This window comes from Doryrhamphus excisus, chromosome 3 (assembly GCF_030265055.1).
Source record: "Doryrhamphus excisus isolate RoL2022-K1 chromosome 3, RoL_Dexc_1.0, whole genome shotgun sequence".
In the NCBI taxonomy this organism is placed as follows: domain Eukaryota; kingdom Metazoa; phylum Chordata; class Actinopteri; order Syngnathiformes; family Syngnathidae; genus Doryrhamphus; species Doryrhamphus excisus.
In genome coordinates, this window is record NC_080468.1 from 19838126 (window position 1) to 19863612 (window position 25487).

A 25487-nucleotide genomic window follows, 5' to 3' on the forward strand; every position below is an offset into this window, starting at 1 on the left:
TTTGTAGTGACACATAGTGAACACCAGGTGGCGGTATGAAACCGGGAACATCTTGTCATGACGTCACAAACATGGCGACGAGCTGATCTGTGACGCTTTTGTCAATAGAAGTTTTTTTTTCCACTTTATCTGATCAACGCAGATATCTAGCTGCTAAAAAAAACATGGACACAGACAGGCTGGCAAAGGTTTGACAGTCTCACTTATTTATTTATACTTTATTTATTCACATGAAATGTGTTAGCTAGCTAGATGTTTAGCAAGCAGCATGTGGTTGAAGTATTTGACGTTCATGTCGTCCTCAGCTGGAGTTCGCAGTGCAGATGAAGTGTGAGGGATGTGGAGACAAAGTCAGAGCTGCTCTGGAGCACAAAGACGGTCAGAAGACATCACGATCATCTTCCGTCTTAGACTAGTTGCCGGACATGCAGTACTTTGAATGCAAGGTGTTTATCAATAAAGTTAGTATTTTTGAAAGTAAAAGGCCCCCTTTTGTTGGGTTTCAGGCGTACGCTCTGTCATCGTGGACGTCAGTGAAGGACGCGTTCTGGTGGAGTCCAGCCTAGCCAGTAGCGAGGTGCAAGCCCTGATCGAAAGCACAGACCGCAGGGCTGTGTTTAAAGGAATGGGGGGCTCAGAGGAGCAAGGTGAAAATTGCCGCCACAAATTTGCCTCGGTTTGCGTACATTAGCTGATGAGCTTCCAATATGGCAGTATACTGCGTGAGTTCAACTGTATTCTTTATATATATATATATATATTTTTTTTTTTAAATCAGAAAAACATCCTTCGTTATTAGCGGCTGATTAGGAGCTAGCAAACAAAATGACCTGTAAGCTGCCATGTTACGTCGCCTGTCTATGATGTCATCAGCGGTTGACTCAAAAATGTCAACACGAAACATGTTTTTATACTCCTGTCGTAATAGTTTTACATACATAAAGCAACTTTAAATGCATATACATCACAAATTAAAGAGATAAATTAAGATTACAGGTTCAATATGGTTACTTGTACCGCCATCAAAGACTACTGTTCCCTAAGAATGTGAGAGCGAGACGCCGCACACACATATTCGGTTCACGTCCGTTTTGGTTAGAGTCAGACCTTCTGCAATGAATTAATAATGCGAACGAAGGTTCCGCTGTGTTGAAATGAACCTTTGTGTGTACTTGCTGAGTGATTGTGTGACAGATCAGGGTGCAGCGGTGGCTATGCTGGCCGGCCAGGAGAAGATCCAAGGAGTGGTACGTTTTCTGCAGTTGTCTGCTGAGCGATGTCTGATTGATGGGACTATTGATGGCTTGGAGCCTGGAGCCCATGGCCTCCACGTGCATGCACTCGGGGACCTTACAGATGACTGCTTGAGGTAGACGCAATGGTCACATGACAGCCAGCCAACCAGGATTAGGCAGTAATAATAATAATAATGCATGACTTAATGTGTAATGTATGTATATTTCACCACAAGGTAGACCAGTTGTGGCCCAAATAGGTGTGTCCAAAGTCCAGCTCGGGGGCCATTTGCAGCCTGCAGCTAATTTTTAAATGGCCCACAGTCTATTCTAAAAGCTTACAGATCATCAGAATGAAATACAAACACAATGCTGAAATGTAGGCAGCTGTTTTCTTTGGATATTTGCATAGCTTATTTTCACCAATATTAATTTACTTTTGTCATTACAGTAAACAAAAGGTGAATAATATAATACTACAAGTGGTTTGCACATGCTTTTTTTTCCTGCCCCAGGACCTAGTTCTTGGGGTACAGTATTCTGTACAAGTACACTGTACACTCTGATCTGTGCTTCTGTCAACAGCTGTGGTGAACACTTCAATCCATTTGGAAGACACCACGGTGGTCCACAAGATACTGAGCGGGTATGACTCGTCTACATGTGAGATATGTGTGCAGGATGTGACTATTTGCTGGTGTGGTGAAATTACGCATGTTGCTGCATTGTCCTTGTACAGCATGTCGGCGATCTGGGAAATATTTTTGCTGGACCCAATGGCAGAGCATCATTTAGACTTGAGGACAGTCAGCTGAAGGTCTGGGACGTGATTGGACGGTCTCTGGTGGTGGATGCCGGACCGGACGACCTGGGCAGGGGTAGTCATCCGCTCTCCAAGCTGACAGGAAACTCCGGTGCCAGGTTAGTGACAACGTGGCGGCAGAGCCATGGTGAAGTCCAGGTAAACTCTGCACTCGTGTTCTTGCAGGCTGGCGTGCGGGATCATCGCGAGGTCGGCGGGCCTCTTTCAGAACCCCAAACAGATCTGTGCTTGCGATGGGATCACGCTGTGGGAGGAGAGAGACCGGCCAATGGCCGGAAAAGGACGACGCAAAGCAGATCCCGATACGCTGGTGGCAAACCTCTGAGTGTGAATGTCATGTGATTAGAAAATAATATTCAAAAACAGATTAAAATATGTCAATACTAACAAATGTCATCATTACTTGAATATCAAAGAAGAAATGTGTATTTTCTACAGGGACTTATATATCAATATATATCAATAAAACATTTAACTTCAATGTGTGCACTTTACTTCCGGTCTACAAATATGTCTGTGCCCCCCCCTCCACTCCAACCCACACACACAGCACCCCCACCCCCCAATGCCCGGCAGTCAGACGGAAGCAGCCGCGACCATTTTGAAAGGCAGCACCGTAAAGGTAAGATGGTCGATGCTTCTCTTTCTCACTTTGGTCGGCAAAAAAAAACGATTGTTGTTGTCGGCCATCATGTAGTCTTCCTGTGTGCGCGCTTAAAATGCTCAATACGCCACATCGACCACACAGTCGCGCGCGCATGTCTTATGTTCTTGGTATGTTTTTATGTGTATCTGCTAGGTCGTTCGATATATATTTTTTTTTACTTCCGTTGTTGTTGTTTCGTCGTGTATGCGCTTTGTGTAGGGTTTTTTATTCGGCTCAGGAAAAAGCACTTTGTTCCGCTCATTTGTTGTTTCCTGCGAACAATAAAAGTCTGCAGCAACGTTAACGTGATGAGTCAGCGGCTAGTGACGTCACTTGGAAGCATGTCGCACTGGAATACGTACTGCATGGCTAGCATTCTACTCGTAAGTTGTGCTGTTCAGTGTCCAGTCGTCTAGATGTATGTTGTGTGGTTTTATGTACCCAGCGTTGTAGCTCTGTGTCATAATTCCGTGTCCAGCAGTCTAAGCTCTGTTGTGCAGTACTATATATCCAGCACTCCAGCTGTATGTGTCGCTGTTGTCCATGTCCAACAGTCTAACGCTTCGTGTGTATCCCCCATGTTGGTCGGTTTTATGTCTTGCAGTCTTGTTCTACGTATATTTTCAGTGGTCTGGTTCTATATGTGTGCATGCAGAAGGCGCTGGTGGAGCATCAGCTGTCTTGACCACAAAATAGAAGTGTTGTGAGGTGTCAGGTTTCACCCACACGCCCCCATGTTTCCTTCACCTGTGGACAAAGGGCACACATGTTGTACAGTCGCGAACCCCCTTCAGACAATAAACATTTATTATACGGATTAACGTGAAATATTTATTAAGTTCTTCGAGAATAACTTTTATAAACTTTTTATATACAAAGTACATGCGGTCTTTGCTTATCCGGGAAAAGTTCCGATCCCCTACTGGGTGTATAATCCTCCATCTTGACAGTCCAATTCATTCATGAAGGCCCCCACCTCTTCAGGATTCAACAGTACTGCAACAGCCTCCCGTATAACTGAGTTATATGTATTTTTTGTCTGATAAGCGATAATAATGATGGCACATGTAAATTAAAGACATTCCACACGCTGCAAGCTAATATTTGCTAATATTGTACAAGCTAGTATTTACCGTCAGGCATAGCTAAGGACAGCTATTTGGTGATTGTGTCGGTGTGACCATGGCTGAGAATGAGAATGGATGTACATAGCATTAGCAGCTAGCATTGCCTTTATGTATTGTCAAAAAGAATCCGCTTTCGGAACCAAATTTATTTATTTATTTGAATAAAATAAATAAAATAAATAAAATAAATAAAATAAATAAAATAAATAAAATAAAATAATAAAATAATGGCCCATATTTCATGTCAAACAAAACTTTGTCTTTATTAGCTTGTTGAGCTGATAAGTAAATAAATAACATGGACACTAAGCTAATGTCTCTGTGTCTCTGCACAGCACGATGGACAAGAGCCACACGGTGAAGCTCTTTGTGGGCAACCTCGCGTTGGACACCACCCAGGAGGAGCTGTCAGCCATCTTTGAGCCGTACGGGCACGTGGTCAGTTGCAGCGTGCTGCGACAGTTCGCGTTTGTCCACCTGCAGGGTGAAGGCGCCGCCGAGCGGGCCATCCGCGAGCTCAACGGACGGGAATTCCGCGGAAGGAACCTGGTGGTGGAGGAGTCGAGGGGACGGCCGCTTCACTCCACCAAAGTCTTTGTGGGGAATCTGAGCGGCATGTGTACCACTGAGGATCTCCAGCAGCTCTTTCAGACCTTTGGGAAAGTTCTGGAATGTGACAAAGTCAAAGGTGAGCAAACGGTTAACTAGATTAGATAATAAGAAGCAGCTTTTATGTAATTGCAGGAGGGTCCAATGAAATTAATATAAAATGTATATGTACTGTATATAACATCTGTATATAATACTGTATATAAGTGTGTGAAAGGCGGAGGGTATTAAGGTTCCAGCAGTCTCTTCGCAGCCATTGGGAAGAAGCGGTTTTTATTGTTGTCTCTTGGTGTGGGCTCTCTTGACTCTTGAGTCTGCCAGAGGGAAGCCTGTCCAGGAAGTGTCCAAGGTGGGATTGGTGTTCTTGATCTGATGATCTGTTGAGCCGTCCTGATGACTGCAGTTGCTTCTTTTGAGATCCAGTTGAGTTGGCGTAGCACACCATGCGTTCCATTGGTGAGGACACTCGCTATTGCACATTGGTAGAAGTTTACCAGCAGAGGTGGAGGTAGGTTGTTCCTCCTCAGCATTATGCATATGATGGCGTAGTGTTCACAGTCCAGCTACTGGTCCTCTTGAGATGTGCAGGTCAATTAACTTAAAGCTGGGTACTGTTGCAGTCCATGCAGTCCTGATGCTTTCCTGGTGTTGATGTACCCGTTGGATGATAGGGGACTGGTCGTTATGTGGCGTTATTAGCTGCGTGTCCTTGTTGAGCCGGTCTGGGAGAGAGGTGTCAGTGGGGCAGGGGGTGTTATGGCATTGTTTATAGTCCGTAATGTTCTGTATGCCTTTCCACGTGGCGTGGGGGCTTGTTCTCCCTGACGTTGACCTCTATCTGCTCTCTGTACTGCATTTTAGCAGCCTTGATGCCTCTGTTCAGGTCTGTTGTATAGCCTTCCTGTTGGCTTCCCTGTCACTTGACCTGGGTGTTGAATCACTGGCCTGGATTGGAATGCTCCGGGGTTTTTTTTATTGATTTTTTTCGTTCTTTATGTTACATTGTCCATGCAAAAACTGGTGTATGACAGTACAGATGAGTGTCCGAGGTAAGGGGAGTAGATCAAATCAACTTTATTTGTAGAGCACTTTTCCTGCAAGGAGATGCGACACAAAGTGCTTTCCAGAATTAAAACAATTACCACAATTAAAAAGGAAAACAATGAAGAAAAAAGAAAGCCCCTCCTTCCCACCCTCCATACTAGACCCACACACACACACACACACACACACCCATCCACACACACACACACACACACGCAAGCACACAATCACCCACAGTAGGGAGACATGGCATGGTACTGAGGAACAAGGAAACGCCACCTTTGGGGCCGTCCACACTGGGAGAAGCTGCAGGCCGTGCCATCGGAGGACCAGCACCCGGGCCCTCCGACTCCTTTAGACGGGCGGACCCTCACATTAAAGGGAGGAACCCCCCAGCCAGTAGACCTGTCCTGACCTCTGATGTCGATCCACTTCTAGTGTTCGGCCTTTCCTTGTTTGAATGTCAACATTCTTGTATAATCTTGGGAGCACAGTCTTTACGTTGGTGTGGTTAAAGTCTACAGCCACGATGAAGAAGTCATCTTGGTTTTTGTATTGTTGCCTGCTGACGCTGTCATGCAGCCTGCCCATAGCTAAGTTAGCAGTAGCTCGCGGGTGGACATACTATTACAAACAATTGAGTTATTTGCCTGGGTTTCTCGGTAGTCTCTCGGTAGCCGGTCCAGTGTTGTTTCAGGCTAATTTTGGTTCGAGTGCAAGTAAAAAGTAGAATGAGTAAAGAATTAACACAGCCACCATGTTTGTGTAAACTCTTGACAGTTTGACGCTACTGACCAACTTTGACTTCCTGTTTGTGCGTGAAGATTTGGCTGTGATGCTAATTGTTGTCCCTGCGCTCAATGACAGCCAGGCATTTCTCTTCTGTAGGTTACGCCTTTGTGCACATGGAAAACAAAGAAGATGCGCTTCAGGCCATCGAGGCGCTACATGGCACTTCCTTCAAGGGGCGTCCACTCTCCGTGGAGCTCTCCAAGGTCCAGCCCAGCAAGCAGACACCCACTGGGAAGCTCCCATGTGTCAACTGCGGGAAGCAGGGCCATTACGCCGGTGAGTGTCCCGTGGGGAAACCTACGCTGGAGCAGTACCAGAGTCAGGCCGCCGTCCTGGCTGCCGCGGCCGCCGCCGCCGCCGGCCTGCCTCTGCAAGTGCAGCAGAGTGTGCACAACTCGGTGTACAACACATCCACGTTTGATCCCACGTACGCCGCCCTGACCGGGATCTCCACCGGCACCCGCACAGACGGCAACCCCGTGAGCCCGGCTGTATACGGTGCCCTTGCCAGTCAGGTGTATGGTGCCAATGTGGCCAATCAGCTGTACGGATCGGTGGCCAATCAGGCAGCTCTGACATCAGGAGCCGCTCAAGTTTACAGTTCGGTCACCCCCAACCTCTACGGGCAGGTGGCAGCCAACCCCGCAGCCGCTTACACAACGCCTGTTTACACACCGACCATGGGCAACCCCATCTACTTGGCTGCCGCTCCGGGGATAGACATGCCCGCAGCGGCGGCTGCGGCGGCGGCAGTCAACCCTGCCTACACTGTTGCACCAGCGCCCGCCTACGCTCACATCACCGCCATGGGTGCAGCCGATCCTGCGACGGCCATCTTTGAAGCGGCTAGGCAGGCACATTATTTTGCTCAGGGTCAGCATGTTGTGGCCGAGCAGCAGGCAGCGGCGGTGGCCAAGTCCGGGGAACGAGACCGGAGTCCCCTGCGAAGGACGGCCTCCCTCCTGCCAGACCCCATCATGAAGCCGTTTATTTACCAGAGAGCCAAACCACGGCGCTCGCTACTCCCGACGCCTGCCGGGCGCACTGCTGAGGAGGCAGCATCCGAGGTGGCCGAGGACCCTGTAGCAAGGTACGGCGTGCTGCGCCAGTATCCACGTTTGTGTGCGCGTCAGCGACTGTGGTTTCATGATGATGCCCCCCCCCTCTTCCTGCCTTAACCCCACCCTCTGCAGGTACTATGCCGACTACTACCACCAGCTGCAGCAGTACCCTCAGTTCCAGTACGCCTACCCCTCACCGGGGGCTGTGACCGCGCTTGCTGGCATGCCGGCGGTGCCCACCATGACTACCCAGCCCGTAGCCACGCTGGACGCCCTCAGGCCAGTGGTTCCCGCCGCCGCGGCTGTGGCAGCTGCCATGGCCACGCCCAGGGTGTATGAGCCGCCGTTGCCGCCGCCCACACGCAAGGAGTCCATCCTCCGCCGCCCCGAACTCTCCCTTCACACGCCTGAGCCCCCTTTCCGATAGTCTGCCCCCACCCTCCCTTCGCTCACTTCCTCCTCAAACATAACGGCGGCGGTTTGTGGGGGGAGAGGCGGGGCTAGTAACCTGTTGGTCCTATTTGTGTCACACAGTGCAGCCACTTGCCATCTGACGGCCATCTTTGAACTCACTCTAGCCTCTCGTCGTGCCAGTAGTGGGCCGCCGTGACTCACCTTTGCCTTTATTGTTGAGTTCCTCAGGCCGGACCTGTGACACCAAGTCACATTCTGTGCCGCTTGCCATCCTCTCGGCAGCTCATTTCCAATCGGTTTTGCCTTATTTAATTAGCTTAGTGACTGGGCGGGGTCAGACAAGCACACACTTCCGAGTGGCTGCATTGTGTCGGACACCAGTGAGCGGGGCTGGGGGGTAGTGAGCAGCACACTAAGTGAACTTAAAGCACACGGGATCCCGACGATACACCTTTGTTTCCCCCCCTCCCCACCGACGTTGTCATAGCGATGCAGGAAGACACTGTTCACCCCCTGCAGTGTTTTTATGTAGTTGCCTACCTCTGCCCCCCCCCATGTTATACGTTTAGTGGCCTTTTTTTTAACATCTTGTTTTATGCTTGTTTCCGTGTCGTGTCCATAGAAATGTGTGACTACTGAATGAGAAGTTACTACGTGCCTGGGGGGGAGGTTACAGTAGAGGGACCCCCTCCCAAAATAAAACAGTGTTTTTCTCGTTTACGTTCGTTTCATACAAATACAAATGTGTATCGTGGTGCTGTGGAGGGGAAGCGAGAGCACAAGAGAGTCAGGGGGGGGCAATGTCTTCCTGCACCCTGCCACCCGGCCCCCCAATTCCTCCCACCCCTGAACACTGTCTTCTCTTCCTGATTCAAGATGCGTCAGATCGTTGTCGCAAAGAAATGTTTGGCGATTGTTTGTTGGCGGGACAAACCCCGCCCCCTTCCCCGCCAGCAAGCAATCACCGATTGGTCTTTGTTGTCCGACAGCTGTGTTCTGCACATAGACACGCCCCTCTCCCACCCCCGTGGTCGTCACAGTCGTAGAACTTGTGTGAACTTTGTCTTGTTCTGGGGTCAGGTTAGAGGAAAGTGGGCAGCTTCGATTGATTGATTGATTGATTGATTGATTGATCCATACGTGTACTGAAACGTTAATAAACTGTGTGGATGTTTACTAAAGGAACACAAAGCTTTTGGCCATTTGCGCTCCTCCTTTTCCTCTTTGTGTGCATCTCTGGCTACTTGGCCACACCCACTTGATGGTCACGCACCTCCTGCTTGGGGGTGGGGTTTGTGTTGGGTGGGTGATGGGTGTTGCCTCGTCGTCCCTGCGTGTGTTTGCGTGTTGACTGCATGACACCAGCAGCCCGCCATGGCCTCCACTAACTCTCTCAACTGAATTAGGTTACCGGGACGGCAGTCGTCATGGCGGCGTGGGCGTGGATGACATTTAGGGCGACGTGGGTCAGCGGCAAGGTAAATGAACTGAACTCTATCTCCCACCTGCTGCCCCTCCCCTAACTGCCTTGCCCGAAAGACCCCCCTTCCCCAGTTTTTCCACCGGCCCCCGCCTTCCCTCGTCACCACTCCTCCTTCCTGCTTCCCTATGAAGGTGATGGGCGGGGCCTCAAGTCCTCCGCACATCCGCAAGCAACAGCCTCATGTGTGAGTGAGATGAGAGTGAAAGTGTGGTTGTAGCATCGGGGGAGACCACCCCCCCCCGTGAAGCCCACTCCGCCGTATTCGCCGCCCTCACGCCTCCCTTATCCTGCCCCCTACCCACCGCTCACACACAGTGCTTCTCTCGCCGCCACCGCCGTCACCACCTTGGATGTGAGCTTGCGGCTCCAACTTCCCGAACCCGCCCGCCCGCCTCAATAACCTCCCCACTCTTGTTGCCATGGAGACAAGGGCATGCTGATGGAGTGTGTGAGTGTGTGTGTGTGAGAAAGAGAGAGAGTGCAGTGCGAAAACGGCTTTGCTGCATCGAAGGGAAGATCCCGCGGCGTCCTATAAGATTGGGCCGGTGCCACCTGCAGATTGTCAACAATCTCAGAGTTCTTATAGGACGCCAACGACTCGGTGGACTGCAGCAATGTTTGCAATGGAGGCGGGGCTTAATGCAGCATTTGTGTGTGGAGTAAAGCTGCTCGCTAGCCCCTCCTGCTGGATGACGCTACAGAAGCTGACATGTTTGATAAAGAAATTGAGATAACTGTCAAACAGTTGGAAGGAAGCCTCTTCCACGTCCATGCGTTTGTCTTTGAATGGACCGATCCACTTCCTGTTTGATGTCCGCGCCAAGCCGGGGGTCAGCTGACGACAGGCGACGGCCCTTCTGGAATCAGGCGATGACGAGGGTCAGAGTTCATTGGTGAGATTCATCATTCTTTGTTTTCAGTGGGCGTAGCTTCTGTTGACTTTTTTTCCCAGGGTATCCAGCATCGGTAACCATGGTGATGGAGCTCTTGTGAGTGTAGCATCATGTTTAGTGTTGAAAGAAATGAATAAAAAAAAGTTTTACTTCTTCACTCGGAGTCACTTGTCTTTTTTTTTTCCAAGGCAAAGTTGATTTCCGGACACACGGTGGTCGCTTTAAACACACACACACACACACACACACACACACACACACAGCTTCATTAACAGCAACAGGTGCACGTCTCAGCGCTTGACTGACATGCAGGCGGGCCACTCGCACACCCCCATACTCCGCCCCCTGCACCTTTTTTGGGGCCAGAACCCGACACTCATGATCATGTGCGCCACATGCTGAGCACCAAAGGAGCAGCAGCTTGGGAGCAGTCAAGCAGAGTCCAGCAGAGTGAGTCCAGCACGGTCCAAGCAGAGCCGAGTCCAGCACGGTGTGACCAGTCTTGTTGATCTCTTTCAGCGGCACCATGACGGCGCTTGAGAGCCACATGACGTACACCATCCATCATGAGGAGACCTACATGACCCAAGAGGAGGACTGGGACCGGGACCTGCTGCTCGACCCGGCCTGGGAGAAGCAGCAGAGGAAGGTATGCCTTCGTGATCTTCATGTGTGAGCTTCTAAATGAAATATTTGTGTGTGACTTTTTGAGCATGTTCACTTGACAAAATACTAGTTTGGGGCTAGCCTGCACCTGGCACCAAGCCTGCTGGAAGCAGAGCTGGAAGATATTTTCGGCCTTGGAACTTTCTCAGTGTTGTCTTTCAGTCCCCCCCCCCAACATCTAAATATACCCCACCTTCAACCTGCCTTGCAGTCTGTGCTCCTAAGAACTTCATTTAAAGGCCTTCTGCTCAACAAAGCTGTGGAAACAAATGTAGTAGCGCCACCAAAAAAAGCCGAGTTGGACCTAAGCACTTTCTTAATCTCAGCGGTGGATCAGAACCAAGTATTGGTTTGAGTTCTGGAGGTTCTGTTGCAGATGAGCTGAGAGACACTGACAGATGGTGGCAAGGCCGACTTGGTTTCACATGCACGCCTCCAAATAAACGTCCTCCTAAAAATACTCTCCATCTTCCTGCAGGGCTCCTTCGCTTTCAAAATGTTTTTTTTTTTTTTCTTCTCCACCTTGACTTGTGACCCTCACCCCCAAATTCCACCCCTCAATGAGCCTCCTGAAGATGGAGAAGAATATTTTTTGTTGGTTGGCATATTTGGGTGCAGGCGGGTGGGTCAGTACAGGTAGCCTCTCAGTGGACAGTGTGGAGGCGCCGTCTTCGCCGCCCATGTGATGTAACATTGTGGCCTGGCATCATTAAGACATGGCGGGGGATATGAAGGGAGGCGTCTTGATGACCTCATAATAAGAATTTAGCCAACAGGTGCGAGCGCGTGTGTGTGTGTGTGTTTTCATCAAGTCATCCTCAAGTCCATCCATTCCTTCCTCTTACAGCTTGCCTCAGGAATCCCGCCTTCTCAGCTGTCCCTCGGTGTCCCATAGCAACCCAATTTAGCCCCCCACGCACCTTTTCTCACACACACACACACACAAGTTGGCCTAGTGGCCTGAGAGTGCTGCATCGGGACTCGGTCTAAATTTGGTCATCCGTGGCAAAGGACCCTGCACCTGCCAGGACCTCAGCTGGCCCCCTCCAGAGGCGCACGTCAAAAGTGACCTCGCTAACTAATTTGGTGTCATGTGATGGAAAAGCTGATGTTTCACTTTATTTTGGCTTATCATTGTGTCTTTGAGGGCGGCACGGTGGTCTAGTGGTTAGCGCGCAGACCTCACAGCGAGGAGACCAGCGTTCAATTCCACCCTCGGGCCATCTCTGTGTGGAGTTTGCATGTTCTCCCCCCGTGCATGCGTGGGTTTTCTCCGGGTACTCCGGTTTCCTCCCACATTCCAAAAACATGCTAGGTTAATTAGCCACTCCACATTGTCCATAGATATGAAACTTTGTCCCTTATTACTGTAACGATCAAAAATAGCCATTAAAATGTGAAAGAGCGATCATACATTTTCCATTTTTTTATGCTGGAGCCTATCCCAGCTGACTTTGGACTCGAGGCGGGGTACACCCTGGACTGGAGTGCGATAATCAAACTGTAAATATATTGTAAGTCAATATAAAATGCGGGCAGCACGGTGGTCGAGTGGTTAGCGCACAGACCTCACAGCTAGGAGACCACGGCCACTCTGTGTGGAGTTTGCATGTTCTCCCCTAGTTTTCTCCAGGTACTCCGGTTTCCTCCCACATTCCAAAAACATGCTAGGTTAATTGGCCACTCCAAATTGTCCATAGGTATGAATGTGAGTGTGAATGGTTGTTTGTCTATATGTGCCCTGTGATTGGCTGGCGACCAGTCCAGGGTGTACCCCGCCTCTCGCCCGAAGACAGCTGGGATAGGCTCCAGCACCCCCCGCGACCCTCGTGAGGAAAAAGCGGTAGAAAATGAATGAATGAATTATGTCTTTGAGGGCGGCACGGTGGTCTAGTGGTTAGCGCGCAGACCTCACAGCTAGGAGACCAGGGTTCAATTCCACCCTCGGGCCATCTCTGTGTGGAGTTTGCATGTTCTCCCCGTGCATGCGTGGGTTTTCTCCGGGTACTCCGGTTTCCTCCGACATTCCAAAAACATGCTAGGTTAATTGGCTAACTCCAAATTGTCCATAGGTATGAATGTGAGTGTGAATGGTTGTTTGTCTATATGTGCCCTGTGATTGGCTGGCGACCAGTCTAGGGTGTACCCCGCCTCTCGCCCGAAGACAGCTGGGATAGGCTCCAGCACCCCCCGCGACCTTCGTGAGGAAAAGCGGTAGAAAATGAATGAATGAATGATGTCTTTGAGGAGCGTTCACTCATTCAGTGTGTGTGTGTGTGTGTGTGTGTGTGTGTGTGTGTGTGTCAGACGTTCACAGCATGGTGCAACTCTCACCTGAGGAAGGCCGGCACGCAGATTGAAAACATCGAGGAAGATTTCAGAAATGGCCTGAAGCTGATGTTGCTTCTGGAGGTCATATCAGGTTGGCGTCACACAAACACACACAAATCTCCCCGCGCAGAAAATCCTAAATTTTGTCTCACGCCGGCGCAGGTGAGAGGCTTCCCAAACCAGATAAAGGCAAGATGCGCTTTCATAAGATTGCCAACGTGAACAAAGCTCTGGATTTCATCTGCAGCAAAGGCGTCAAGCTGGTGTCCATCGGCGCTGAGGGTGAGGATGCTGACACCATCATCATAGTGAAGTCATGTACATAAACTGTCAATCAATATTGTGTGTGTGTTTGTAGAAATTGTTGATGGCAACGTGAAGATGACACTTGGAATGATCTGGACCATCATCCTGCGTTTCGCTATCCAGGACATCTCTGTTGAAGGTGTGAACGTGTAAACACCAGATGAATCCATGTGATCGTTAACTAGATGTTCTTGTGCAGAAACATCTGCTAAGGAGGGTCTGCTGTTGTGGTGTCAGAGGAAAACCGCCCCCTACAGGAACGTCAATGTGCAGAACTTCCACATCAGGTGAATGCAGTCCAGCGGTACCCAGCGGTACAAAAGCAGAGCAGGTGGTTCCTTGACGTGTTCCTTGTCTTTTTGCCGGTGTGGCGTCTCAGCTGGAAGGATGGCCTGGCTCTGTGCGCCCTCATTCACAGACACAGACCCGACCTCATCGACTACTCCAAACTGAGAAAGGTTCCTCACGCTTTGCTTCGTGTCTTTTTCCTGTCAGCTGCTCACATTTCCTGTTCATCTGCAGGACGATCCCATCGGGAATCTCAACACGGCATTTGAGGTGGCTGAGAAGTTCCTGGACATCCCAAAAATGTTGGATGCTGAAGGTGAGCTTCGCTCTCGAAGCCACTTGAGTGGAACCTAACGGTTTTTGTGACCTGCAGACATCGTCAACACTCCGAAACCCGACGAGAAGGCCATCATGACTTACGTGTCCTGCTTCTACCACGCCTTTGCCGGCGCCGAGCAGGTACGCTTTGCACACGGGAAGATGCTAGCTATGGCGCTCTCTTCGTCTGACCTCCTGCTGTTTAACTGACAGGCTGAGACGGCCGCCAACCGGATCTGTAAGGTTCTGGCGGTCAATCAGGAGAATGAGAAGCTGATGGAGGAGTATGAGAAGCTGGCCAGCGAGGTGAGAAACGTTTTTGTTGTCTTTAGCTGGTTTAGCTCTGGTGTCTCTTAGATGTTTCTCTGATATGCAGCTCCTGGAGTGGATCCGCCGCACCATCCCCTGGCTGGAGAACCGCGTGGCCGAGCAGACCATGCGCGCAATGCAGCAGAAGCTGGAGGACTTCCGTGACTATCGGCGTGTGCACAAACCACCCCGAGTGCAGGAGAAGTGTCAGCTGGAGATCAACTTCAACACCCTGCAGACCAAACTGAGGCTGAGCAACAGGCCCGCCTTCATGCCTTCCGAGGGCAAGATGGTGTCGGTGAGCAGACGTCGCCGCTCGAACGCCGTCAAAAACCGACAATATAAAAGTAACTCCTCGCCCGCGTTTCCATCCCGCAGGACATCGCCAATGCCTGGAAGGGTCTGGAGCAGGTGGAGAAGGGCTACGAGGAGTGGTTACTCACCGAGATTCGCCGTCTGGAGAGACTGGACCATCTGGCCGAGAAGTTCAAGCAGAAGTGCTCCATGCACGAGTCCTGGACTACAGGTCGGTCTTCAAGTCGTCGGTCGTGGTGCCGACTCTGCACCAGCTGACATCGTGCGACGTGGTTCCATTTCAGGTAAGGAGGACCTGTTATCCCAGAAGGACTACGAATCGGCGTCTCTGATGGAGATCAGAGCCCTTATGAGGAAGCACGAGGCTTTCGAGAGCGACCTCGCCGCTCACCAGGACCGCGTGGAGCAGATTGCAGCCATTGCGCAGGAGCTCAAGTAAGATGATCGCTCGGTAACAATGACGGCCTTGGTGGAGGTCTTCTCGTGTTCACGCTTTCATCATGCGTGTGTGGTCCTCCAGTGAGCTGGACTACCACGATGCTGCCACTGTCAATGCCCGCTGTCAGGGCATTTGTGACCAGTGGGACAACCTAGGAACGCTCACCCAGAAGAGGCGGGACGCTCTGGAGGTACTACATTTTTTTTAATGTCTTTTGGTTGATTTTGAAGTGCCACCTCTTTGCAGCGCGTGGAGAAGCTTTGGGAGACCATCGACCAGCTGTACCTGGAGTTCGCAAAGAGGGCAGCGCCCTTCAACAACTGGATGGACGGAGCCATGGAGGACCTGCAGGACATGTTCATCGTCCACAGCATCGAGGAGATCCAGGTGCCAATGCAAGTTCTAACATCTCCAAACACCTCCCATGACCCCTCCCTCCCTCCCTCCCTCCAGAGTCTGATCACCGCCCACGACCAGTTCAAGGCCACACTGCCAGAGGCCGACAAGGAGCGCATGGCCACTCTGGGCATCCACTCAGAGATCCTGAAGATTGCACAGACATATGGAATTAAGCTGTCTGGAATCAACCCGTACACAAACCTGAGCTCCCAGGACATCAGCACCAAGTGGGACACGGTGAGTGGGCGTGCGAGTCCCGACTCCAGTCGTTTATGACGTGTTTGTGATGCTGCGATGTTGGCATGCAGGTTAAACACCTGGTGCCCCTCAGAGACCAAATGCTGCAGGAGGAGGTGGCCCGACAGCAGGCCAACGAGCGGCTCCGGCGCCAGTTTGCCGCCCAGGCTAACATCATTGGACCGTGGATCCAAACCAAGATGGAGGTGAGTTGCAGACATCGGCGAAAGAGGCGTGTCGCTTAAAGCTGACGTGACTTTGTGTGTGCAGGAAATCAGCCACGTGTCCGTGGACATCGCTGGATCTCTGGAGGAGCAGATGAACAGCCTGAAACAGTACGAGCAGAACATCATCAACTACAAGTCCAACATCGACAAGCTGGAGGGCGACCACCAGCTGAGCCAGGAGTCGCTCATCTTTGACAACAAGCACACCAACTACACCATGGAGGTAAGTCACACCCCTCCCGTCCCAACTCCTGTTTGATCCTCCTCCAACATGGGACGCATCCTCTTCTGCAGCACATCCGTGTGGGCTGGGAGCAGCTGCTCACCACCATCGCTAGAACCATCAATGAGGTGGAGAACCAGATCCTGACTAGAGATGCTAAGGGTATCAGCCAGGAGCAGCTAAATGAGTTCAGAGCGTCCTTCAACCACTTTGACAGAGTGAGGCTTTAACCCAAAATCTCCAGCACCTTCTCTCCAGCGTGCAAGACCTCCATTTGTCTTTGCAGAAGAGAAACGGCATGATGGACCCGGACGACTTCCGTGCCTGCCTCATCTCTATGGGCTACGACCTGGTGGGTCTCGACGTCCGCATCGGGTGCTTAATGCGTGTAATCATCGGTGTGTGTGTATTTGTGTGTATCTGTGTGTGTCTGTGTGTGTGTGACAGGGGGAGGTGGAGTTTGCGCGTATTATGACCTTGGTGGACCCCAACAACACCAGCGTGGTCACCTTCCAAGCCTTCATCGACTTCATGACCCGAGAAACCGCAGAGACCGACACCGCTGAGCAAGTTATGGCCTCCTTCAAGATCCTGGCCTCAGACAAGGTATGTGCACGTACACACACACACACACACACACAATTCAAGTCATAGTTGAATAATACATTACATTAATTATTATATAATCTAAACTAATAATTCAATGTAAAGGGTGCCGCTAAAATCAGAACACAAAACTTAGCAAAACTTAGTAACTGTGTGTTCCGGTTAACGTCGAAAACGTAAATAATAAATAAATGTAAATAATATGTTGTCAATACGGGGTGGCACGGTGGTCTAGGGGTTAGCGCACAGACCTCACAGCTAGGACACCAGGGTTCAATCCCACCCTCGGGCATCTGTGTGTGGTTGTCTCCGGGTACTCCGGTTTCCTCCCACATTCCAAAAACATGTTGGCGACTCCAAATTGTCCATAGGTATGAATGTGAGTGTGAATGGTTGTTTGTCTATATGTGCCCTGGGATTGGCTGGCGACCAGTCCAGGGTGTACCCCGCCTTACGCCCGAATACAGCTGGGATAGGCTCCAGCACCCCCCGGGACCCTCGTGAGGAAAAGCGGTAGAAAATGAATGAATGAATGAATGTTGTCAATACACAGTGGGAATCCAACTGTGATCCTTATGTATTTTTAGAACAAAAATCTATGTTAGCATCCTTTAACACACAGTCAGTTTCATCACCCGTCTATAACGTCATCAGCGGCTGACATTCAGAAATTTTTTTGTTTCATTTTTATAGGTTCACAATTATAGTTTTATATGCATATAATAATTATAAATACATATCTGATGAACAGATGGTACAGTAAACCTCGGATATATCGGATTCAATTGTTCCCACTGGTTTTGTCCGATATAAGCGAAATCCGTTATATGCGTATACCGGAAAATGTCCGTTTTACGCATATATGGGATTTATATCCGGTATATGCGTAAATGGGATTTTATCCGTTATAAAAAGGCACTTCCTTGACTATGTTTCCAATGTACCTGGACACGCAGGCAACGCTGCAAACGCTGCAAATGACGTCGTATAGCGGCCTGTCACGATTCGGCGAATCGGAGCGCCGCGATGCGGCCATCCGATATATGCCAGGGAAATTTCATGGAAATGCATTGGAACGGGACTGGAGATTTTGTCCGAAATAGGCGAAATCCGTTATAAAAAATCCGATATATGCAATGAATTTTTATTGGAAATGCATTACAGAAAAATCGGTTCTTTTTTATCTGTCCGTTGTGAGCGAATTTCCGATATATCCGAGTCCGATATATCCCAGGTTTACTGTATAATTACGTTTATTGAAGATGTGTTCCCAAAGACACAACATGGCAGCGAGATTGGATTTACATTATCCATCCATTCATTCTCTATAACGCTCATTGTCACCCGGCTCACGGGGGTATGCTGGAGCCTATCCCAGCTGTCTTCGGGCGAGAGTCAGGATACACCCTGGACTGGTGGCCAGCCAATCACAGGGCACATATAGACAAACAACCATTCACACTCACATTCATACCTATGGACAATTTGGAGTCGCTAATTAACCTAGCATGTTTTTGGAATGTGGGAGGAAACCGGAACACATATGGAGAACATGCAAATTCCACACAAAGATGCCCAGTTCTTCCCGATCTCTTGACTGTGTCCAATATGATAACCACTTGTGCACCGTGCGGCGGATTTACATTATTATTAATTCATTCATTTTATACCGCTTATCCTCACAAGGGTCGCTGGAGCCTATCCCAGCTGTCTTCAGGCGAGAGGCGGGGTACACCCTGGACTAGTTGTCAGCCGATTTACATTATTATATTTATGGAAAACAATATTGGGTTCTCATCCTGTTTCAGACCTTCTGGAATGAATTACTGATGCTAACCAAGGATCTACTGTCATTTAATTTATTAATTTTGTAAATTATTTGTCAATATTTTAAATGTAAAAAATGTGACCTAAAATGTGTCGCACTAGTAAAAATTAATACAACCTTTTTTTCCCACGTCAAACCTTGCCCACCCAGAACTACATCACAGTGGACGAGCTTCGCCGCGAGCTTCCGCCCGAGCAGGCCGAGTACTGCATCAGCCGCATGACCCGCTACGTTGGACCCGACAGCCCGCCCGGCGCCCTGGACTACATCTCTTTCTCCAGCGCTCTCTACGGGGAGAGCGACTTGTAAAAGAGCCTCAGTGAGGTGTGGCGACCCCCCCACCCCCTGTCCTTCGGAAAGGAAATCAACCTTTGTTGTACTTGTGCAGCTGCATGTTTACACTTGTGTAGAGCCCCCCCTCACACACACACACACACACACACACACATATATATATACACACAGTGTGGATCTGGAGGAGGGATGAGAGCAACGATGTCATGTTCAAATGCAAAGCATTGTGGGTAACTACAGGTGTAAATAAAGCGGCGTGGGGAATGAAGAGAAATGGAGCCTCTTTTTGGAGTCTTAAGGCGCACGAGTGCTGACAAGATGCATCATCTGGAAGGTTGTGACGATGGTACGGTGGGCTTGACCTTGTTGTCAAGCCAAATGCTGATGTGTGACCTTCGTCTGTGCTCCTCCTCCTCCTCCTGCTCCTCCTCCGGAAACAAAACTTGAAATAAAACCTGTCACATTTTAACCAGCAAAGCACTTTTGGTGTGCGTCCCATTTCGCTAACAATGTCAACAACGGTGTGTGTGTATGTGTGTGTATGTGTGTGTAGTAATGCAGACATTACAATAATGTTAGGCTGCACTTTTATTTACTGAAACATGTTGACAACATCCTTGAAGGTCAGCATTGTTCCCGCTAATTGGATAATAATAATAACGACTAATTAATGATTGCTTACATGATACCTGCTGACTAGCCTCGCAGCACCGTAAATGCGGGAAGCACTCCATGTTTGATTTTTCATACACAACAGGAAGCCGGCAACTCATAAGAGCAATGTGGTGATGTGTCACCATGACGACAGATACAGTCGCATCACCTCCAGGGTGAGGAAGCAGCTACGCGCACGACAATGTGCATTTATATATATATTTATATATATATACAGACTATGTACACAGCCCAGGATAGGTTAGCATCGTGAGGCGTTCAAGTGCGCACATGCCGAGTGGGGAATGTACAGCACAGCAGTGATGTGGCATGTTGACAAACAAAAAAAAAAAAAAAACTACCATTGGGCTTTAGCTGTGTCGTACCATCAAATACCGAGTCGTGTGAAGCCCCGCCTCCGGGCTACATCTAGCCAATCAGGGAGCTGCGTCTGGTCAGGTCCACGTTGCTGGCGCTGAGTCCTCGACAGTCTGAGAGGGTTGGCGAGTTAGCGGCCTGTCGAGAAAAAGCAAAGTTGGCGTCTTTGTGCGCAGAGCTCACGTGCACACGTATGCGCACCTGCGCGGCGTCTTCGGTGCTCTTGTTGAGGAAGTTGAGCGAGCTCGCTCTCTTCATCCTGAAAAATAGCATCATCATCCTCCTTGTTACCATCATTATGACCGTAATCATAGCTTTATTTGGGCCCCCTGGCAGTCAGGTGACCTTGGAATTGTCCTAACCCCGCCCCCTTATGATGCCTTGGTATTGGAATCAGCCGAATGATACCCTGGTCAGAGCATCCTTCACCATCCTCATCATCGGAATCTAAGAAACCCACCCCGGGTTGCGAGCTTCTTGCGGTCCGCTGCCTTGAAGCTTCTTCACCAGCATCTCGCTACTCCTCCTCAGAGCGTCACGAATCTTCCCAAAGGAGCCACTGCGGCGCAGAGACCCGCTCCCGTCCTGCAAGAAGACCATGGTCACTTCACTCACGTCAAAACGAGGATGTTGGTCTCGGCTTTAAAAAAAAAAAAAAAAAGCCAACTGACCCCATTCCACTCTGCAGAGTCGTCAGCCTCGCTCGGCCCCCGAGTGCCGTTGCCTCCTTCTCTGCTCTGTCGGCGCTCTCCTCCGTCCTTCAGTAGCTCCACCACCTTGCTCTGGTTGATGGCGTCGAAACCCTGAAGGAGCGCATGTTGAGATGTTAGCCTACAAGACCTTTCTATGGAAGCACTCTGCGGCGCCACCTGCTTGCGGGACTTGCTGGCGCACTCCTCCAGCGTTTGAGCCGCCTCCAGTTTGCCTTGGCGGCGATACAGGGCACCCAGACTCTTGAGGGTGGTGTTGACCGTCGGGCTGCAAGGAGAGGAACGATAACGAGCGTGAAGGCGTCACGGAGAGAAGCTGAAAGCTCCACGCGCTCACCTGTCCACCTTGCAGGCTTTGTACCAGCTACCGTACTCCACGTAAGGCCCCGCCTCCTTGCAGTTGCCCTAGCAGAGAGCAAATGTGATTGGTTACTTTCAGAGGTTCCGTGTCCGGGGACAGATGAGGAGTAGCACACCTTGCTCTCCTCGCGTTCCTCCGCATGCATCCAAATCGGCTTGTTGTCGTCTGTGGTGGACACAAACATTTAAATCTGCTGGTAGGGCGGAGCCACAGAGGGGATCGGGTGGCGCCGACTTACTGTTAACGGAGCCAAATTCCCGCTCGTGCGCTCGGGTCAGGATCTCCTTGTAGAGCGTCTCCGCGTCTTTGAACTTGCCTTGCTTGAGGTAACACGTAGCCTGAAGGGAAGACGCATACACAAGCCTCACACGCGTGCGCTGCCACGACACAAGAGACAAGAGATAGATCACGACGGCGCCCCCCCCCACCAGGTTGTTTTTGGTCTTGGCCACGTTGGGGTCATCGGCGCCCAGCTTGGACTGGTAGATCTCCAGAGCGCGGCCGTAGTAGTACTCCACCTCGTCGTACTTGGCCTGGTTCTGGCACAGCAGCGCCAGGTTATTAAGCTGCTTGGCCACGTCCGGATGGTACTTCCCTAAAACCTGAATGAAGGCGGGGACAATATTGGCGTGCTGAAAAGTCATGTGACGGTGACGGCGGTGATGCCTTACCTTCTCTCTGATCTCCAGTGCTCGCTTACACAGAGGCTCCGCCTCTTTGTATTTGCCCCTTTTGCCGTACAGAACCGCCAGGTTGTTGAGGGTGGCCGCCACGGCCGGGTGGTCTTTACCCAAAGTCTTCTCTCTGATGGCGAGGGCGTCATTCAGGAGGTGGGCGGCTTCTTTGTACTTGTTCTGGTCCCTACACACATAAACACACACAGAGCATGTTGGTGTAAGAACTGCTGCTAAGAGTGACCCCGCCCATATGTCCACCTGTAGACCAGCGCCAGGATGTTGAGCATGGTGGCCACATCGGGGTGATCGTGACCCGATGTTTTCTCCAGGTCCTCCAAGGCCTGCTTGCAGAGCGGCACGGCCACCTCGTAGCGACCCTGCGAGGCGTACTGGATCACCAGGTTGTGCAGAGTCCTGAGACGGGCCGGGATTTCGTAGCCGCCCTGCTGCGCCGCAACCTCGCCGCTGGGCTGAGCTACATCACACGCGGAAACAAATCAGGTGAGCAGGCATGGATGTTGTAAAATGACGTTCTACCTGCGCCTTGCTCGTCCTCGTTGGGGAACAAGTCGTCCAGGCTGTCCTTGGACGTCTCGCCTGGCTTCTCCTCACACGGCGACGGGTCGTCGTCCAGCTTCTTGATGTGGTTCATGAACTCCAGGTGTTTTTTCTCCTCCTCCAGCTGAGCCACGCTCTGCTCGCTGCGCTGCAACTTATGCTGCGTGGCCGCCAGCTCGTCGCGCAGCCATTGGTTCTCCTGACACAGGCGCCGCACTTGAGCGCGCAGCTTCTGCTTCTCCGACTCCACGGCGCTCAGGTGGCCCGACAGAGCAACGATCACCTGGATGATGTCAGACACCTGTCAGCCGCTCACCGAGGGAAGCGGGGTGCCTCCATGAAGACACTTACTTGAGCTTCTCCCAGGCCCAGCTCAATGGCCTCCATGCTCTTCCTCAGAAGACCTGACTTCTCCTGCGAGGCGGGAGGCTGAGCGCAGTCGAGGAGCGAATTGAGGAGCTGAGCGTGCTCGCCACGCAGCGCCTCCAAGCCCTGCATGACAGCCTTGGTGTTGAGGACGATCTCATCCTGGCTCAGGCGCTCCAGGGGTTCTTCTCCAGGATACACCATGGTGGACATGGTCCGCTTTCTTCAACACTGTACAAGGAGCACAAATATTACATTTTGGGATTACTTGTGTCTATTTTAGTTTGGTGACGTCAGCATTCGTCATTGAGCATCACCTGTCCTCCTCCTCTACACACACACACACACACGCCGCAATGCAGCACTGGCTTCACACGCACATCATCAGCTGATGGAGGCCCCACCATGACAGGCGCCATCGAGCCAGAGGAGACAAACCCGGCACATCGACTGAACACTTGAGCGCTAGCTGCATAAATACAAACGTCATTTGCGTTTTATCGCTGAAATAAGACGCCAGTTTGTCTCATCTCACTAAAATGTCCCCATCCAAAGAAGCTATCGATGTCCCGCTAACGGAGTCACATTCGCCATCTATTCGGCTAAAAAGGCCACCAAACAAACCTCCGAATCTTATTTACCTTCATCGAAGATTCCAAGCGAACAAAGCTGCGATGTTGTGATGAGCTGCACCGACCTGTGTCAAGCTCGCTGACGTAACACGGTTCACTTCCGGTTTCTTTCAACATAAATGTCGGTACATGACGAACGTAAAAACACACAAGAATAACGTCAAACGTCCAGAACTGGCCAAAATAGCTAATTGGTCTTAAGGTAAGCTAGCGGAAGCGGTAGTTTTTAATTTATATTCATTACGAGCTCAAGGACTTCATGCTTGAGTGGTTTGAAACGGATGAAAAACGAATGGCAGATAAACGTATAAGTGCATTCACACATTTAAACACAAATATTCAGAAGAGCGTGTAATTGTAACTACAGCAGTTATTCGTTGTGCAGTTATTAGTCATTATATATGTTTCTGTTTCGTCTTATACCGTTTTAGAATGTGTATTGATCAATATGTCCGCTAGGGTGCGCCATTCAACGCCAATGTAGCTCTAACACCGCCGAAGAAGAAGAACGAGGAAAAACATTAAAACATCATGGCCGCCACCTCGCCACACGCTGATCTTCCTACAACTTCACAAATGTCAAACATGTCAAACGGCTCTCCAGAAGGCGGCAGGGGTACAGGAAGTTCCGATTCGGAACCGGGCGGTTTGGATTCAGAAGAAGACGAACGCGACGAGACTGAGCCGAAGATTCTGGACACCCCCCAGGACATCCGTCTGGAGGCGATCGCCAACACCGTAGCCGTCCATCCAAGCAGAGACATGCTGGTCTGCGGGGATGTGGACGGAGACCTGTACGCCTTCTCCTATTCGTGTACGGAGGGGCAAAACCAGGAGCTGTGGTCCTCCGGGCACCACCTGAAGTCCTGTCGCCAGGTGCGCTTTTCCGCGGACGGCCTGAAGCTCTTCAGCGTCTCCAGGGACAAGGCTGTTCACATGCTGGACGTGGAACGAGGTCAGCTGGTCACCAGAATTCGTGGCGCGCATGGAGCTCCCATCAACAGCCTCCTTTTGGTGGACAACAACATCCTGGCCACTGGAGACGATGGAGGAACTCTGAAGGTGAAGCTGTTTATAGCCCTGCTGGAAGGTGATCATAATCACTGATGTTTGTGTGACAGGTGTGGGACATGAGGAAAGGCTCGGCCATCATGGATGTGAAAGAACACAAAGACTACATCGCTGACATCGCCGTGGACCAGGCCAAGAGGATCCTGCTCACTGCGAGGTGGAAAAACCTTTTGACCTAATCTCCGTGTTGTACGCAACCTCTAACAACCGTGTCCTGCAGTGGTGATGGAACCATGGGCGTCTTCAACATCAAGAGGCGGCGTTTCGAGTTGCTGTCAGAGTACCAGAGCGGCGATCTGACGTCGGTGGCGTTGATGAAGCGAGGCAAGAAGGTAGCTTGTGGTTCCAGTGAAGGTACCATTTACATCTTCAACTGGAACGGCTTCGGTGCCACCAGCGATCGCTTCGCCATCAAGGCGGAGTCGGTGGACTGCATCGTCCCACTCAGTGACAGCGTCATGTGCGCCGCCTCCATGGATGGCTACATCAGGTCAGTTGGAAGCGTTATATCTCGCGTTATATCTCGCGTTATATCTCGCGTTATATCTCGCGTTATATCTCGCGTTATATCTGGCGTTATATCTCGCGTTATATCTCTTAAGTCGTGCCCCTCCTCCCACCAGAGCCATCAACCTCCTCCCCAACCGCGTCATCGGCTGCATCGGGCAGCACGTGGGCGAACCCATCGAAGAGCTTGCCACCAGCTGGGACTCGCGCTTCCTGCTCAGCTGTGCCCACGATCAACTCATCAAGTTCTGGGACATTTCCACTTTAGCCAAGACCACCGTCACCGAGTATCGCAAGAGAAAGAAGAAAGACGGACGCATGAAATCTCTTTCCAAGAAGGCTCTCGGAGATGATAATTTCTTCTCGGGTCTTGTAGAGGAGCCACAGAAAAACCACAACGAAGACGACCAGGATGAGGATGAGGATGATGACAGCGACAGCGGCAGCGATTAAGACTATTTTACATATATTCTATGGTTTGTTTTAGTTTTCATGGAATAAAAGAGTCAAATATGAGCTTTGTTTTGTTCTTACTAAATATGTAATAATGAGCATTCACTATAAACTGAATGGTGTGACTACACAATGACTACTAGCCAATTACTATTATCTAATTATCTCTAAAAATGTTATTTGACATGTAAATTTTGGACATAATGC

The 25487-nt window shown here is 50.5% G+C and overlaps 5 protein-coding genes across 10 annotated transcripts; 4 read left to right on the forward strand and 1 right to left on the reverse strand.

The window, feature by feature from the left end:
• Positions 1–20: 20 nt before the first annotated feature.
• Positions 21–2449, forward strand: ccs (copper chaperone for superoxide dismutase). The gene is made up of 7 exons (XM_058066555.1): positions 21–188; positions 306–378; positions 507–647; positions 1195–1369; positions 1821–1881; positions 1975–2156; positions 2224–2449. Exons 1-7 carry the CDS (start codon positions 165–167, stop codon positions 2381–2383), a joined length of 816 nt encoding a protein of 271 aa, XP_057922538.1. The 5' UTR covers positions 21–164; the 3' UTR covers positions 2384–2449.
• A 127-nt stretch (positions 2450–2576) lies between these two features.
• rbm14b (RNA binding motif protein 14b) lies at positions 2577–10272 on the forward strand. Of its 4 annotated transcripts, none has more exons than XM_058066548.1 (4): positions 2577–2680; positions 4167–4519; positions 6373–7366; positions 7470–10268. In XM_058066548.1, exons 2-4 carry the CDS (start codon positions 4171–4173, stop codon positions 7762–7764), a joined length of 1638 nt encoding a protein of 545 aa, XP_057922531.1. In that variant the 5' UTR covers positions 2577–2680; positions 4167–4170; the 3' UTR covers positions 7765–10268. The 4 variants fall into 4 exon arrangements, with proteins under 4 accessions (XP_057922531.1, XP_057922533.1, XP_057922532.1 ...); XM_058066550.1 differs by lacking the exon at positions 2577–2680 and adding an exon at positions 2705–2832 and having other exon boundaries at positions 7470–10272; XM_058066549.1 differs by lacking the exon at positions 2577–2680 and adding an exon at positions 2870–3087 and having other exon boundaries at positions 7470–10270.
• A 163-nt stretch (positions 10273–10435) lies between these two features.
• On the forward strand, positions 10436–19401 carry actn3b (actinin alpha 3b). Its single transcript, XM_058066545.1, has 22 exons — positions 10436–10577; positions 10647–10776; positions 13101–13215; positions 13287–13406; positions 13483–13569; positions 13630–13717; positions 13810–13888; positions 13953–14034; positions 14092–14177; positions 14250–14342; positions 14413–14643; positions 14724–14871; positions 14945–15095; positions 15181–15289; positions 15346–15486; positions 15553–15735; positions 15807–15941; positions 16006–16185; positions 16257–16403; positions 16472–16537; positions 16633–16791; positions 18770–19401. Exons 2-22 carry the CDS (start codon positions 10654–10656, stop codon positions 18926–18928), a joined length of 2682 nt encoding a protein of 893 aa, XP_057922528.1. The 5' UTR covers positions 10436–10577; positions 10647–10653; the 3' UTR covers positions 18929–19401.
• klc2 (kinesin light chain 2) lies at positions 19038–23510 on the reverse strand. Of its 2 annotated transcripts, XM_058066547.1 has the most exons (14): positions 23259–23492; positions 22603–22848; positions 22231–22534; positions 21952–22168; positions 21688–21877; positions 21445–21618; positions 21255–21354; positions 21132–21181; positions 20993–21060; positions 20815–20923; positions 20617–20748; positions 20406–20530; positions 20147–20204; positions 19050–20083 (listed from the first exon to the last, which is right to left on the reverse strand). In XM_058066547.1, the coding sequence occupies exons 2-14, from the start codon at positions 22828–22830 to the stop codon at positions 19997–19999; spliced, it is 1842 nt and encodes a 613-aa protein (XP_057922530.1). In that variant the 5' UTR covers positions 22831–22848; positions 23259–23492; the 3' UTR covers positions 19050–19996. The 2 variants fall into 2 exon arrangements, with proteins under 2 accessions (XP_057922529.1, XP_057922530.1); XM_058066546.1 differs by having other exon boundaries at positions 19038–20083; positions 20617–20923; positions 23259–23510.
• On the forward strand, positions 23347–25346 carry wdr55 (WD repeat domain 55). 2 transcript variants are annotated; one of them, XM_058066554.1, is made up of 5 exons: positions 23347–23451; positions 23709–24311; positions 24371–24477; positions 24541–24810; positions 24944–25346. In XM_058066554.1, the coding sequence occupies exons 2-5, from the start codon at positions 23781–23783 to the stop codon at positions 25278–25280; spliced, it is 1245 nt and encodes a 414-aa protein (XP_057922537.1). In that variant the 5' UTR covers positions 23347–23451; positions 23709–23780; the 3' UTR covers positions 25281–25346. The 2 variants fall into 2 exon arrangements, with proteins under 2 accessions (XP_057922537.1, XP_057922536.1); XM_058066553.1 differs by lacking the exon at positions 23347–23451 and having other exon boundaries at positions 23523–24311.
• The last annotated feature ends 141 nt before the right edge of the window (positions 25347–25487 follow it).